General features: G+C 52.8%; 6 protein-coding genes across 6 annotated transcripts; 4 read left to right on the top strand and 2 right to left on the bottom strand.

Moving 5' to 3' along the window:
* Nucleotides 1-375: 375 nt before the first annotated feature.
* On the bottom strand, nucleotides 376-2,058 carry CTAM01_03899 (F-box protein; the record flags this gene model as incomplete). The annotated part of the gene is made up of 1 exon (XM_060519929.1): nucleotides 376-2,058. The coding sequence occupies one exon, from the start codon at nucleotides 2,056-2,058 to the stop codon at nucleotides 376-378; it is 1,683 nt and encodes a 560-aa protein (XP_060385350.1).
* A 222-nt stretch (nucleotides 2,059-2,280) lies between these two features.
* CTAM01_03900 (uncharacterized protein) lies at nucleotides 2,281-2,751 on the bottom strand (the record flags this gene model as incomplete). The annotated part of the gene is made up of 1 exon (XM_060519930.1): nucleotides 2,281-2,751. The coding sequence occupies one exon, from the start codon at nucleotides 2,749-2,751 to the stop codon at nucleotides 2,281-2,283; it is 471 nt and encodes a 156-aa protein (XP_060385351.1).
* A 1,082-nt stretch (nucleotides 2,752-3,833) lies between these two features.
* Nucleotides 3,834-7,840, top strand: CTAM01_03901 (RecF/RecN/SMC N terminal domain-containing protein; the record flags this gene model as incomplete). The annotated part of the gene is made up of 4 exons (XM_060519931.1): nucleotides 3,834-3,864; nucleotides 3,926-4,019; nucleotides 4,080-7,038; nucleotides 7,094-7,840. 4 exons carry the CDS (start codon nucleotides 3,834-3,836, stop codon nucleotides 7,838-7,840), a joined length of 3,831 nt encoding a protein of 1,276 aa, XP_060385352.1.
* A 1,122-nt stretch (nucleotides 7,841-8,962) lies between these two features.
* On the top strand, nucleotides 8,963-10,301 carry CTAM01_03902 (TFIIE alpha subunit; the record flags this gene model as incomplete). The annotated part of the gene is made up of 3 exons (XM_060519932.1): nucleotides 8,963-9,069; nucleotides 9,121-9,216; nucleotides 9,278-10,301. 3 exons carry the CDS (start codon nucleotides 8,963-8,965, stop codon nucleotides 10,299-10,301), a joined length of 1,227 nt encoding a protein of 408 aa, XP_060385353.1.
* A 671-nt stretch (nucleotides 10,302-10,972) lies between these two features.
* On the top strand, nucleotides 10,973-12,892 carry CTAM01_03903 (uncharacterized protein; the record flags this gene model as incomplete). Its single annotated transcript, XM_060519933.1, has 3 exons — nucleotides 10,973-11,837; nucleotides 11,902-12,081; nucleotides 12,135-12,892. 3 exons carry the CDS (start codon nucleotides 10,973-10,975, stop codon nucleotides 12,890-12,892), a joined length of 1,803 nt encoding a protein of 600 aa, XP_060385354.1.
* Nucleotides 12,893-14,012: 1,120 nt separating this feature from the next.
* On the top strand, nucleotides 14,013-14,779 carry CTAM01_03904 (MAPEG family protein; the record flags this gene model as incomplete). Its single annotated transcript, XM_060519934.1, has 4 exons — nucleotides 14,013-14,047; nucleotides 14,157-14,314; nucleotides 14,421-14,595; nucleotides 14,695-14,779. The coding sequence occupies 4 exons, from the start codon at nucleotides 14,013-14,015 to the stop codon at nucleotides 14,777-14,779; spliced, it is 453 nt and encodes a 150-aa protein (XP_060385355.1).
* Nucleotides 14,780-14,895: the final 116 nt, after the last annotated feature.

Below are 14,895 nucleotides of genomic sequence, written 5' to 3' on the forward strand. Positions count from 1 at the left end.
AGCGTAAATGGACAAGACAAATCTTGCTCACCTCATTTTCTCGATATGGCGATAAGCTCCGAGGTGCAAGGCCCACCAGAATGTAATATCACGATCCCGGCTAAAAGGTTGGGGGAGGTTTGTTCATACACAGACGGAGAGACCATAGCTCGGCCCCGCTGTTTCGGGGTCAAACCAAGTAGCATGGCGAGAAGTACTTGACGAGAAAGAGTTTACGGATATTCAATGGATATCGATTTGATGAGACAAAACAGGCAGACCATGTACTCCTCGTAGTGACATGATGATCGCTTCGCGCTTAAACCATAATTCAAGGGGGTCATAACAGGTAGTAGCACCCAGCTCTTAGGAAGGCTTCCTCCACAACGTGACAGCTCAAGATGCCCCTGCTGCCTTTCTCTCCTTGGCCACGTCTCTAGCACCCCCATCAATCCCACTGGCTACCCCCTGGGCCGAGAGCTCTTCGCTCAGCAGCGGAATCCGATCGGACTGCGCACCGGCCTTTATGCTTTCTTCCATGACCGTGTTCTCGTGCTTGTAAGCCGAGTTGAGGTTGCCACTTGCTCCGTCTTGGCTGTTTGTGAGGTGCAGCTCGCTCGGCGCGGACCCTTCGGGATTCGGCGTCATCAGGGGCGACTGGCCGCCTATTTCGGGTGTGTTCTGCCACTGTTTGACCTCGGCCCTCAGTGCTTCGAGCTCCTTTTGAAAACGTGTGCCAAAGACGTCGATGTAGTAGGTCGCTCCATTGTATACGCTCCAGGTGAAGACGATGGAGAGGAATGCCGCCGAGGCATACCTGCTCATAAACCACAGGGGGCAAGGAAGCATGGTGAGTACCGCGTACGAGTACTGGATCAGCATAAAGGCAGATTCTTGCAGGGCGTCTGGCAAAGAGAGAACGACTTTCCCGATCCAAGTCTTGGAGTATGACTTGCGCAGCCAAGTGAAGGATGTCGGCCGACCGGCAGCAATCTTGTCACGCCGACGAACAGTAATGAAGAAGTAGTAGGAAAGCTGCCAGATAGCGTAGGGAACAGAGCTCCAGGCAAGCATAGAGACGATATTTCCGTAGCCTCCACTTGAGCCAGCAGGGGAGTGTTTCAGAGCCCAGATGGCAGGTAGACGACTGGCCTGGAGATCTGCTGGCCACAGGTGGACTATGCAGTGGAGCGTTGCGCAAGGCATGATATGTATAAATAATGAAGTGACCTTGTCGAAACTGTGGAAGACGAGCGAATTCCTCCACATGATGATCGCTACAGCGTTATTGCCGAATGCGAGACAGTAGGTGGCTAGGAAAAGTCGTCTCGAGCCAGGGAAGATCCAAATGCTGAGAACGAGGAGCAGGTTGACGAAGTAGCAAAGATCGGCGAGGAAGTAGTGGTATCCCCGACGATGGTAGGTGAAGTATCGAATAGGCATGAAGTACAGCACTTGGACGGTGTACCACAAGTGAAAGTACTCGGGCCATCCGCCCATGAGAAGACCGCTGACGAAGATATTCATGACGCCAAAGATGAATGAGACCTTCTCGCGCATCGTGACCACCCTAGTGTCGTTCCATTGCTTTCCCAGCTTGTCGACGCTGGTGCGCATCCGCTTCCTGTATCTTTCTAACTGCTCGTCGGCGGTAGGGACGCGTCGTCGCCACTCGTCGACCATGCGCTCACGCGCGTGCTGGCTCTTGTTCTTAAATGCATCCCTGGACTTGCGGACCTTTTGCGTCTGGGCAGAGAAGCCTTTTTGCAACTTCTCCAGCTGCTGTGGGAGAGCAAAGTTGTCGAGAAGATCGAGTACAGAGATGCGGTCGAGGGGCGGGAAAACGTCCCAGTCCTCCTGGTAGGAACTGCTGCCGGAGAAGGACCCGTGTCTCGAAAGCTTGGGGCTCCCCGAGTTCACAGGACCAAGGGTCGGGGTATGAAGACCATCGTGGTCAGGAGGAGAACCGCTGAGGGCGGATTGTGTCTCGGTGTGGTCGGGAGTGAAAGCAGCCTCGCTGTCCGTTTGGGCATCCTCGCCTTTGGCGCCAGGTACATCCACTGGTTTTGATTCTTCCATATTTGACAGGACCTGAGACGGTCCGGATGAAGTCTCGGTTTGATTGTCTTAGTTCTCTGTCGGTCGTCTAAGGTAACGTTGAGCCACATGTTAGTCTTTGTGGGTGAATTCGTCGGTCCATGATGGAGAAATGCGCGTTTGCAGAAACGAAACGTGAGGGATGCAGGAGTTGAAGGGAGAGCTCACCTATTTGAGAAGTTCATCAAGGCCAGGCCATGAATTTCAAGATCCCCGAGGCTGGGAGTAGGTGTTTCGACAATGCGCCTGATAGACACAGCTTGGATGAGGCAAATGCAGGAACGAGTTTGGTGCTGACGGAAGATGTCTTGTAGAAGAAAGGTGTCGAAAGCAGCAAGGGCACGGGATAAGGTAGCGCAGGCTTCGACTAGTAGGTACTAGGTTGTCGATGGTGACAAGCTGCACGGTAGTTTGGCAGCGTGACTCGGAGATGGGAGGGCGGGGTGGGCACAAATGACAAGAAGTAGGGGGGTTGAGGAGGGTGGAAAAGAGTAAGGTAGGTCTGGAACACGTTGAGGATGCTGGCGATGAATTACACGTGTTGACTGATTGACCGCCACTGTTGATGTCGCAAGACTTTGACTGGCTGCAGCTGCAGATGTATTTCTTGCCTGGCGACGGGGAGCTGGACCAACATTTCCAACAGGGGTCGCTCCGTGATACGTCACAGGGCATAAGAGCTCCGCCATCTAAAGCTTATCGGGTGATCCGCATCGCGCTCTCCAGTGTCAAGAACGGGACGGTCTAGCACCAGGCAGTTTCACGCGTTGAAGCAGGATCTGTCCCTGACTTTTATCTTTACGTTAGCTTTCCTGTTGCTTTCATGGCCGTAACTAAAACTCGAGAAGTCAGGTTGCACTACTGAAGGGAGGCAAAGCTATAGGTACCTATCCAGTGTACTCCATATGTGTCTTTGACCAGGTATGCACTGAACACAACGGCACTTGGATTCGAGGACAAGTGGAGACGGGAAAGACAGACAGGTGGACGCGACTTCAAAGTACCTTCCTTACCAGGCTTTTGCTAAAGTCTTGTGAAGTCTGCACTCCATACCTACTCCGTACTTCAGTGGCTAGGCTGCCCATGAAATGTGCAGGTGTTGCTGGCTGCTTCTCTGGTTGGTTAGAACAAAAAAACTCCCAGTGGCTGCAGCTGACATCTCCTGGGTATTGGGTACTGCTATCTACCTAGATACCTGGCATCCGTACACTTCCGGCTAGTAGGGTACCAAGAGAGGTACCCACGAATACCTAAGGTAAGGTACCTAGGTAGCTAAGGTAGCACTTAGTTGCAGTCTCCGCTGGGTCACGTGAGATGTCGAGCCACTATCTGCTGCTAAGAGTGGCTTGCGCTCCCACCAGCGCGTAGCAGCCTCAAGTGTGTGGCCCGTAATTATTTGCCTGTCGCGTCAAGGTGCAGCAGCACTCAGACGCGCGTGGGGAAATCCAAGTAGACTCAACCACCGCGACCTCACTGTCGACAGACAAGATACCATCCCTTCCGAGTGCTTCTTCGCGATGCGCCAGGCCAGCTCGAGGCCCTCAACACTCGACTTGACTACTGCTGTATAACGTAGTCCCTGCCTACACCTCGACCAATCTAGTACCGCTTTCCAGGCCTTGGCCATCCGCCTCGACCTTTTCCCCCCTCGTCTTGCGCGCCGCATTGCGTTTGCGACGAGCCGCGACCCAAGCCCACCACAACCGTACACCCAGTATCAATCCTCGTCGCGTGCCTAGCGACAACCCGTCGACAAGATGGGAAAGCTCATCCGCCTAGAGCTTTTCAGTATGTCCAAGTCCAGCATCGTTTTCCATGTCTTTCTCGCGTTGACCATGTCACCCCATAGACTTCAAGTCCTACAAGGGCCATCATATCCTCTTGTTCGGTGATTCCTACTTCACTTCCATCATTGGGCCTAATGGATCCGGCAAGTCAAACTCGTGAGTCCTCCCCATCGCATACGCTGCCTTGACTTGCAATTAATGTGCATATTTCGACAGCATGGACGCGATATCCTTCGTGCTTGGTATCAAGTCGTCGCATCTTCGATCAGCCCATTTGAAGGACCTGGTCTACCGTGGCCGCGTGCTGAAAACCTCGAAAATCAACGACGACGGCTCTGCTGAAGCGAATGGCAGTAATGGTCACTCGAACGGCGACGGAGACGAGTTGTCGCAAAAAGCCTCCAGGACCGATCCAAAGACTGCATGGGTCATGGCTGTATACGAAGACGATGCCGGTGACGAGCAAAAGTGGAAGCGCTCCATCACGAACCAGGGATCTAGCGAGTACCGCATCAACGATCGTGTTGTCACAGCCCAGCAGTACAACGAAGCGCTCGAATCCGAGAACATCCTGATTAAGGCTAGAAATTTCCTTGTCTTCCAAGGAGATGTTGAGGCTATTGCCGCGCAATCACCGCAAGACCTCACGAGACTGATCGAACAAATCTCCGGAAGTCTCGAGTATAAGGCTGAATACGAACGATTGCAGACTGAAGCTGAGCAAGCTGCTGAGAACCAAAGCTTTCAGCTTCACCGAAGACGCGGCATCAACTCCGAGATCAAGCAATATCAGGAACAGAAGAAGGAGGCAGACAACTTCCAGAAGAAGACGGACGAGAGAGACGAAGCCATCGTCAAACATGCTCTGTGGAAGCTCTATCACTTTCAACGTGGCATGGATGAGTCTACTGAGCAAATTCACGACCACCAACAGAACTTGCAGGAGTTTCAGCGCAACGTCGAATCCTTCAGACGGAAACTCGAAGTCGCCCAGAAAGAGCAGCAAGCGGCGGCAAAGGATGTCAATGGAGTGGAAAAAGCCATCAACGCCAAGAAGCGCGAGTTCGACGAATTGGAGCACCGGCTCATCCCCATTGACGCAAAGATTGAGGAAAAGACCCGCAACATTGAACAGGGTCGCTCGCGAATGGAGCCGGTGCGTAAAGAGCGCGACAAGCAGGCCGAGGTCATCAAGGAAGACGAGGCCCGACTCAAGACAACCGAGAAAGCCCAGCAACATTTCGAGAAGCAACTCAAAGAACGAATGAAGAAGCTGGGCAAGGAGCTCAGTGACGACGACCGCAAAGAGTACAACTCACTTCGCTCACAGGTTGTCCAAAAGGTCGCTGGCAACCAAGGCAAACTTGACAATCTGATCCGCCAACAAAAGACTGATGAGGTCACCGTTAATACCCTCAAGGGCAAGGTTGACACCCTTTCGGCCGCCCTAGAGAAATACGAGGGTGAATTGGAGACTCTCGGTGAGCGCAAGTCATCAACCGAGGGGAACATCAAGGCACTGTCTCAGGAAATCGACACGAAAAAGAAGCAGTACCATCAAATCCAGTCTGAGCGTGTTAGAACCAGCCAAAGACGCACAGAATTAGAGGAAAAGCTTGAAACTGTGGCCAAGCAACTGCGGGAGGCCGATGATGGGCGCAGACAGAATGACAGGGAAGCCAGGATGAAAGAAATGGTCAACAACCTGAAGCGACTCTATCCTGGCGTCAAGGGAAGGATCGGTGATCTCTGCAAGCCCAAACAGAAGAAATTCGATGAGGCTGTTGGTATTGCACTGGGCCGCGACTTCGATTCAGTCATTGTCGACACGGAGAAGACTGGCCACGAGTGTGTTCAGTACCTGAAGGACCAGCGCTTCCCGCCCATGACCTTCATTCCTCTCGACAACATCAAGGTCAACGCGGTGAACTCGGCCATTAAGGGCATCTCGGGAGCCCGGTTGACCATTGACACCATCGACTTTGATGCTGCCTACGAACGTGCCATGGCATACGCCTGTGGCAGCTCTGTGGTGTGTGATAACGAGAAGATCGCAAAGGTCATCTCGTACGAGAAGCGTATCCCTGTCAAAACGGTCACTCTGGACGGCTTGGTCATCCACAAGACGGGTATGATGACTGGTGGTCGTGGTCCTCAGGACAAGGGTGGAAAGAGGCGTTTCGAGAACACTGACTTGGAGCCTCTGAAGAAGATGGCAGCCAAATACAAGGAGGAAATCGAGAAACTTCCCAAGTCTGGTCGGCGTAGCGCTGCCGAGGAGTCTCTCCAGATTGAGATCCACGGCCTCGAACCCCGTCTGGCCGCTGCCAAGGCTGAGCTGGCGCACTTGGAAAAGAACTACAACTCGAAGAAGAGAGAGAGGGACAACGAGGAGAGGCAGCTTGACGAGCTCGACCCCAAGTACGAGGAGAAGAAGGCGGAACTCGAAGCCACAAAACGAACGGTCAAAGAATTCTCGGATGCCATTGCACAAGTGGAGGATGAGGTTTTCTCGGACTTCTGTAGGAGGCTCGGTTTCAGCGACATCCGGGCTTACGAGACAGAACACCGCGATATGCAACGGGAAGCCGACGAAGAGCGGACCAAGTTCGAGGTACAAAAGTCTAGGTTCCAAAGTCAACTCACTTTGGCACGTGACATGCATAGCAACCTGGAAAAACGTCTTAGGAAGCTGCAAGAAACTCTTAAGGGGGCTGAGCGCGACCTACAGAGTTATCAACGGGAGAAGTCAGACATTGAGGATTCCAGTCACGAAATTTCTGACGAGCTCGATGCGCTTAGCGAAACGCTCGAGGAGTACCGTGGCAAATTGGAAGAGAAGAGCCAAAAGGTCTCCCAAGCCAAGGCTGAAGTACACAAGCGAAGCAAGGAAATCGACGCCAGGCAAAAAGAAATCAATGCTCTCGAGACTGTGGTGCAGAAGAACAGCGCGGGCAAGTTTGCTTTGCTCAGGCGATGCAAACTTGACCAGATCCAGGTGCCTTTACTCGAGGGCTCGCTTGACAACTTGCCAAATGAGGACAATATGCTGCGGCAAGATGCCGATGCCATGGACGTCGATGAGGAGGTGGACGACGAAGACATGATGACGGCTGCTCTCGAGAACCATGGCATCGAGATCGACTACGATGCCCTAGACGAGGAGATGAAGACGGTAAGCAAATCCTTTCTAACGAAGCCTAGTGAATATTTGCTGACACTCAATGCAGTCTGATGATGCCAGTGTCGAGGAGAAGTTGCAGGATAAGATTGCATCTCTGGCCTCAGAACTTGAGAAGCTCAACCCCAACATGAGGGCGATTGAGAGGCTCGAGAGCGTCGAGTCGAGGCTGAAGAACACGGAGAAGGAATTCGAAGACTCCAGAGCGGCGCTTAAGGCGGCCCGCGATGCGTTCAATCACGTCAAGGCTCAGCGCTATGAGCTGTTCAACAAGGCCTTTACGCACATCCAAGAACAAATCTCGCACGTTTACAAGGACCTGACTCGATCAGAGGCGTACCCTCTCGGTGGCCAAGCGTACCTCGATATTGAGGAAGACACAGACACGCCCTACCTTTCAGGTATCAAGTATCACGCCATGCCGCCGCTGAAGCGGTTCAGAGACATGGAGCATCTCTCCGGAGGTGAAAAGACAATGGCTGCTCTCGCTCTGTTGTTTGCGATCCACAGCTACCAGCCAAGTCCGTTCTTCGTATTAGATGAGGTCGACGCTGCGCTAGACAACGCCAATGTCGACAAGATCAAGAAGTACATCCGCGAGCATGCTGGACCCGGCATGCAGTTCATTGTCATCAGTCTCAAGACCGGTTTGTTCCAAGACAGTGAGAGCTTGGTCGGTGTTTATCGCGATCAAGAAGTCAACAGTTCTAGAGCGCTGACTCTTGATGTAAGTCCTCCACCACAACCAATTGCGAGTCCATCACTGACTAGGAAACAGCTTCGAAAGTATGCGTAAGACAGGAGACGGCGAGAATTTTTGAGGCATATACAAAGGAGAGGATGAACCTAGTACATTTGGGCGATGCAGTGTGGGTTCTCTGGGGCTCCCGGCGCGGGAAGTAGAGGAACGAGTTACGATACCAGCTCTGCGTTCTTGGGGCTTTTCGGTAATTTTGATTTGGAGGAGGAGAGTGTAAGTCAGCTCTCTACAGCTGCCTCATATCCTGAATCCCAGCTTGCTCAGGCGGTTCAAGGGTAGCTTCGCGGCCACGCTCAGAACCGGCAGGGCCGTAAATGGAGTTTGGACTGTCACACGGCCGGTGGAACGTTGAACTTCATGTCAATGGATGGTTTCTCTTATTCTAGCGTCTATTCTTCCTGCTGATTTGGCTGGAAATCAAAGGGTCTGCATTGCCGTGTTCCGAGTGATCTCTTCTCCATGGCCTGCCTTTCTGAGTGAATGATAGACGGCATCCTTATTGTCAACTGGTCCGGCACGCCTATCGTATGAGAGCGAATCGTTGTTTGAGGCAAATCTACGAAGGTCCTACTTCAGACTCGAGATATTGCGTTTGCAGTGCTGTTGCGTATTTCGTACTCCGTAACTAACTCTGTGAGGCACTGCGGTACTGTTCCGCGAAAGTGCGCTGTGCTCAAAGTGGATGCCTGTAAGACCTGCAAGGTACGGGGTAAGGTACTTACGAATACCCCGTACGCTACCGATACCTAGAAGAAGCTGGGTAGGCAAGAGCTAGGTACCTTGCCTTACAACCTGCGGCTACCTTAGGCCCGCCCCAGAGTATCAGCGTGTTGCCTAGATCTTTTCTCCAAAGACAAAGTGCAATTCGACTACGCAGTTGTGAAAGACGGCGCAATCCCACCTCTGCTTTTCGCAAGACAATGTCCTTAGGCTGACCACTTCGAGACTTCTGCCTTCGATCGAATCGCAGTAAAGACAGGCCTCCTTCTGCTGGTGGCAAGCGCATGCGCAAGTGCAAGCCGCTGCTGCTGAAAGCCCACCTGCCATGGACTTCACTTCCTAAGCTCGCCAAGCAAACGTTCTCTCGGCCTCACCATACCTCAAAGAAAGCATCATCACTCAATATTTCCCTGCGAAATTGGACAATCAGTCAACAATATGGCGCAGCCTTTGGATCTCGCAAAAACTCTCGTCAAGTCTGTTATGCGCGCCTTCTACGAAACGCGCTTCATTTTGATCATTGATGCGTTGATCATTCACTCTGCGTGCGTCTGCCGCTCTTGCTTTCCAGCACGACATTTGCTAACTTGCGACAGCCTCCGAGACGATGACTTGGCGTATCTGATGGCAACGAACACAAAGGATCTCCACAAGGCGTGTGGAAAGCTTAGAGAAGACCGATTTCTAGCTGTGTAAGCCTTGCGCCTGAGTTCTCTCCTGCGATTCCAGAGACTGACAACGGCGACTACTTAGGTACACGAGACTAGAATATCGAGAAGATCCCAAGAATCCCGAGGCGAAGCCACGTCCTGTCAATCGAACCTACTACTACATTGACTACCGCCAAACGATTGACGCCATCAAATGGCGTGTATACACAGTCGACAAGCAAATCCAAGGCACCACGGTGCCGGCCAGCGAACGCAAGGAATACTTCTGCGGACGGTGTAAATCAGAATGGACGCAAATGGAGGTGCTAGACAACGTTGGCCCTACTGGCTTTGTCTGTCACCGGTGCAATGGTCCGCTTACGCACGATCTCGAGCGCAACTCCACAGGCCACGAGCAGTCGACACGACTAAATAACCAGTTCAAGTTCATCACCGAACTGTTGCCGCGCATAGACGAGATGATTGTCCCAGATAATACCTTCGATATCGCAATCAGTAAAGCCTTACCAGTTGTCCGCGACGCCAGTTACCAGAGCGTAACCACCATCCCTGTTTCATCCTTGCAGCCAACATCAGTCAAGGGTCTCGATAATGTTGGGCCCAAGTCTATGTCAGTCAGCATCTCAACGGCGGACGGACCTTCAGAGGCTGAGAAGGCAGCGGAGAAGGCCCGCAAGGAGAAGGTCGCACAGCAAAATGCACTTCCTTCGTGGATGTCTAACAGTACGGTCACGGGCGAGTCCTTCTCTGCCGAGGCCAATCCAATGCCCGCCACCAAGGTTGAGGAGGTGGATGACAAGGGGGCTTTGTCAAAGTCAGCAGATAATCCGGAACATGCAGAGCTGGATGACTACTTCGCCCGCCTCAAAGCCGAGCAAGAGGCTGAGGCAGCACGAGCAATGGAGGAGGAGGAAGATGACGACGATGATGAGGATGAAGACGCCTTTGAAGATGTCACACCGAGCATCGCAACTCCGGCGCCGGCTATCAAAGCTGAGCCCTCGCCAGAGTCTGAAGGAAGAGCAGTCAAGAAGGTCAAGGTGGAAGCACCAGCGGATGGGGATGACGGCGAGAGTGACGAAGACATGGAGTTTGAGGATGTCTAGAGTTACGAGGAAGACATTGAAGCATCAAAGTGCCTTGACGAAGAAATGGCCTGAAGAGACTCCGCACGACGATGGAGGAGTGGCCGAGGGTTTGATGAAGGTTGGTGGTATTGCCCGCCGCCCCTTGCATCTCAAGTTTTCTTCTCTCAGGCTCGCGGAAGCATCTCGTTGTTGTAAGAATAGGATACACAAACGGGAAATACGTAGAGTGCCTGGCAAATGGAGCACGAATGAGAAATTCTTCCTTGGACCAGAAAGGCTAATTCAGAAACGTATCTGAGGAGAGATTTGATGGCAGAAGTACGTGATGCGTGCTAAATCATATGGTACAGGGACGATGATGTCAGCGCCTTGACTTGAACGAATCGCCGACAGCGCGCAGCGTCCGAAAAATTATTTGCTCTTCCCTCCACATCAACCCCGCGACAAGCTTCAGTCGCATTGCAAGTGCAGAGCAAACCCTCCAGCCGTTTCAGCAGGAGAACCAGTCAAGGGCAGTGGGGAAGTACTCTCATTCACACTCTGCCAACGACATCCACATCGCACGAATGACAGCCACTGGACGACTTACAATGCATTCATATCACTCATGACCGAACAAAAGGCCGGCCTTCTCGCATTACCATAGTCGTTCTTTGCAGCAACTCACGCGCCAACTCTGGCTAGGGGCTATGACAGATCTCGATTTTCCCTCGATCTATCTCCTTCCCACTCACCTAGAGGCGGATCAGCTACATGAGCTCGAAGGAAGAATCCCGAGTCTGACATACGACATTAGCGAGGCCGAGATCATTGTCGGCAACATCTTCAAACGAGAGAGGGCACTTTTTGAACTCAGGCGAAAGAAGGTACTGACAGATCCGGTGGATGCAGCGGCTGTCGCAGATGCGCATCTCGTCACGCCTAGGAAGCGCAAGAGGGCATCTTCTAAAAGTGACAGCGACTCTACCGTGTACACGGAAGATGGACAGAGGTTTGGATGCGGCACATCGCAGTTCGTCGGAACATCGTCAGCTCCTGAGGAGGCCGCCGGCAATACGAACACTGTCACAGTCGTGAAGCTGGCCTGGCTCCAAGATTCGTTTGCGCAGAACAAGGTACTCCCGCTTCATGACTATGTTCTCTATATGGGCATTAAGAAGGAGGAAGACCGCGCGCCTCTCACTATTATGGGAAGTGACATATTGTCCCGCGCTGCCGCCGACAGTGCGTCTCAAACACAGGGCGGTCTTTTACCGCAGAAGAAGAAGGCGCAATCTCCTACCGGGATGCACCGGTCAGTGCCTTCGTTGATCAGACAGACAACTTCGGAGAACGCCTCAACACTGAAGTTGCCACCTGTTCCCCAGTATCTCAGAACGACGTATGCTTGCCAAAGATCTACGCCCGTTGATCCTCCAAATGCAGCATTCATTGATGGACTCAAGACAATCAGAACCATACGGAAACTAGGAGGCGACCAAATAGGAGTGAGGGCGTACTCAACCTCGATAGCTACAATATCGGCATATCCTCACAAGATAGCCAGTTCGCAAGGTGAGCACACAATTGCTGAGAGGAACTTCGATCAATGCCTGGCATATTTTAATGTTCCATATAGAAGTTGCGAGGCTACCCGGCTGCGGCGCTAAGATCGCCGAGCTGTGGTATGAGTGGAAAGAAACTGGTAGGCTTCCCGAGGCGGATGAAGCCCAGGCGAACCCCAAGTTTGCCGTTATACAGGTATTCTACGATATTTGGGGGGTCGGTGATGCTACGGCTCGTGATTTCTACAGCAGAGGTTTGTGTTGCTGCCTTCTTGAGCCAGAACATGCTGCTGACCAGCATTTACAGGATGGCGAGACTTGGACGACGTTGTCGAACATGGCTGGGCAAGTCTAAGTCGCGTGCAGCAAATTGGCGTCAAGTACTACGACGAGTTCAAGCTTAAGATACCTCGAACTGAAGTCGAGTCCATCACTGACACGATCCTGGCTCACGCCCGCAGTTTTCACCCGGACTTTCAGCTTGTCATTGTTGGCGGCTACCGGCGTGGCAAGCAAGGTAGTGGGGACGTCGACGTGGTGATAAGTCACCCGGATGAGTCTGTCACTTTTAACTTTGTCGACAAATTGGTCATGAGCCTGGAAAAGACTGGGCATATAACGCACACCCTCGTGTTGAGTAAACATAATAGCGAGAGGGGTCAGCAGCCCGTCAGCTGGAAGGGGAACGAGTTTAGGGGAAGCGGCTTCGATTCACTCGACAAAGCACTCGTAGTTTGGCAGGAACCGGGTACGAGTGGAAAAGGGCCGCAAGAGAGGCCGCACCGGCGGGTAGACATCATCATCAGTCCTTGGAAGACGGTTGGATGCGCTGTCCTGGGCTGGAGCGGAGAGACGACTTTTCAACGAGACCTGCGCCGGTATTGCAAGCAGCGGAAGAGCTACAAGTTTGACAGTAGTGGAATTCGAAGCCGGCTCGACGGTAGTTGGGTCGACCTAGAGACCAGCGATCTCGGGCGGGCCCCGGACATGTTGACAGCCGAGAGAAGGGTTTTCCAGGGTCTGGGCCTCGATTGGGTTCCTCCCGAGGACAGGTGCACCGGCTGAATCGTTACAGAGCCTGAGAAACATTGAATGGACCTAGCACCGGTTGACCCGACACTCTGGAACGTCGCCTACCATCACCGGCGCCTTCGGAAGTGGCTGCAGATTATCTGCCTCCCGAGTCCTTGTCAAGCTCGTGGTAACAGTCCTGGGTACGGATAGATATCGTCGACCCCAGAGATCCTAGGGGCCGATCACAAGGCGAAGCCGGTACTAAAATTGCGTGCTAACTCCCCGTCAGCATCTTATTGGGAGAGAAGAGCTGCCAAACGGGCAAAAGTCCCGAAACGCTACCAACCTTAATCACTTATAAGAAACGTACGTCTGGGCAACAGCGCAGGGTTCAATGTAAGGTAGTGTCATTATGGGAATAACTTCACTTTCCTTTTCACACATTTGTCGTTGGAATCTCCAAGGCAGCACAATGATTCCGTACGCTGCGGAAGAATCTCATGCACTTTCTTCCTCAAGCAAGCGATTACTAAGGTGAGTCCAAAGTCCGCATCAAAGTCCGCACAACGGGACGTCAAAACAGCCCCGCTCACAGCTCGCCGGACAGACAGTGATTGGTCAATCGCAGCCATCATCGGCAATCGGGCTCAAAATGTGGCCGTCCTCCACCCCTGAGATGCCCCGACGATCCTATTCTTTCATCTTCCAAGGGCTACGCCCAACCACGAGGTACACGCATTTGTATCCGCCTACACGGAAAACATGGCAGGCTCGGTGCCACGGCACGACAGTCTGCCCAGCCTAGAACACAAGGGGGCTCAGGGTACGATTAGGTAGCCCGGGATAGAGAGCGGAGCGGAGGACCACCTCAATTCTTTTGGACCTGAACATGGTCCCATGGAGAAAGAAAGCCCGGACCAAAACGTCTGGCGTCTCGAGCTAAACGGACACGACCCCCCAGGCAAGGACACGTTCCTGACGTAGCTTTAAGGTCGCATACTAGTAAATATAAAGACTATGGTCATTGCGTAGCCGTTTGCCTGTCAATCCTGTACACACAACCAAGTCGCATCCCGCCAAAACTTACTTTGATCAATTGCATGAACACCCAGATCAGTAATCCAGCAAGCTCATTCTAACCACCTCTCCATTCAATCACCCTATTGCCATCATGCCTCTCACTCTCCAGGTCCCCGACGAGTACGGGTACGTATTGCGGACTCTCTCTACCTCTCTTTTTCCCTGTCTTCCCTCTCCACAGACAGAAGCAGATACCTTTGAAGCTCAGGGGAGCTAACCAAATCCCATCCAACAGCTACGTCCTCCTCGTCGCCGCCTCAACCTTCTTCATCAACACCACCCACGTTCTCTTGACAAGCAAGTACCGCAAGGCCAGCGGCCTCGTCTACCCGGCCCCCTACGCCTCCAACGAGCAGGCCGACAAGGACCCCAAGGCATACCAGTTCAACTGCGGTACGGTTTTCCTCCTGCCTCTTCTGCCCCTCTGTTCCCTTCCCATTGAAGCAGACAGGGAAGGAATAGAGAAGCCGGAATCACTAACGGTAACGCATAATCACAGCACAACGCGCTCACGCAAACTTCACCGAGAACCAGCCCTCTTTCCTCGGCGCCCTTCTCATCTCCGGCCTCCGCTTCCCCGTCGCCAGCGCCGTCCTCGGCGCCGGCTGGACCCTGTCCCGTATCCTTTACGCCTTTGGCTACACAAGCGGCGCTGGCCCCAAGGGCCGGACTCGGTGCGTTTTTGCCCCCAAGACCTCTCTCCTCTCCGCCTTCTTGAAATTGGTCTCTCCAGCCCAGAGAAACTCTTTGCTAACTCCCATGTGAATGCGCAGTGGCTCCATTGGTTCTTTCCTCTTCGACACCGCACTCAAGTTTACGTCCACCTACACCGCTCTCGCCATGATTATGAATTGGTAAAGGAGACTTTGCACCTTGGTACGCTGTCTATGGAATACGATCCAATCTCTTGCTTTACTAGCCGCTGTAAAATCATACAAAGAATATTGGGAATAGACGACTATGGTATCCCACAG

This window comes from Colletotrichum tamarilloi (genome assembly GCF_030869305.1).
Source record: "Colletotrichum tamarilloi strain Tom-12 chromosome Unknown Scaffold_9.1, whole genome shotgun sequence".
Taxonomy (NCBI): Eukaryota; Fungi; Ascomycota; class Sordariomycetes; order Glomerellales; family Glomerellaceae; genus Colletotrichum; species Colletotrichum tamarilloi.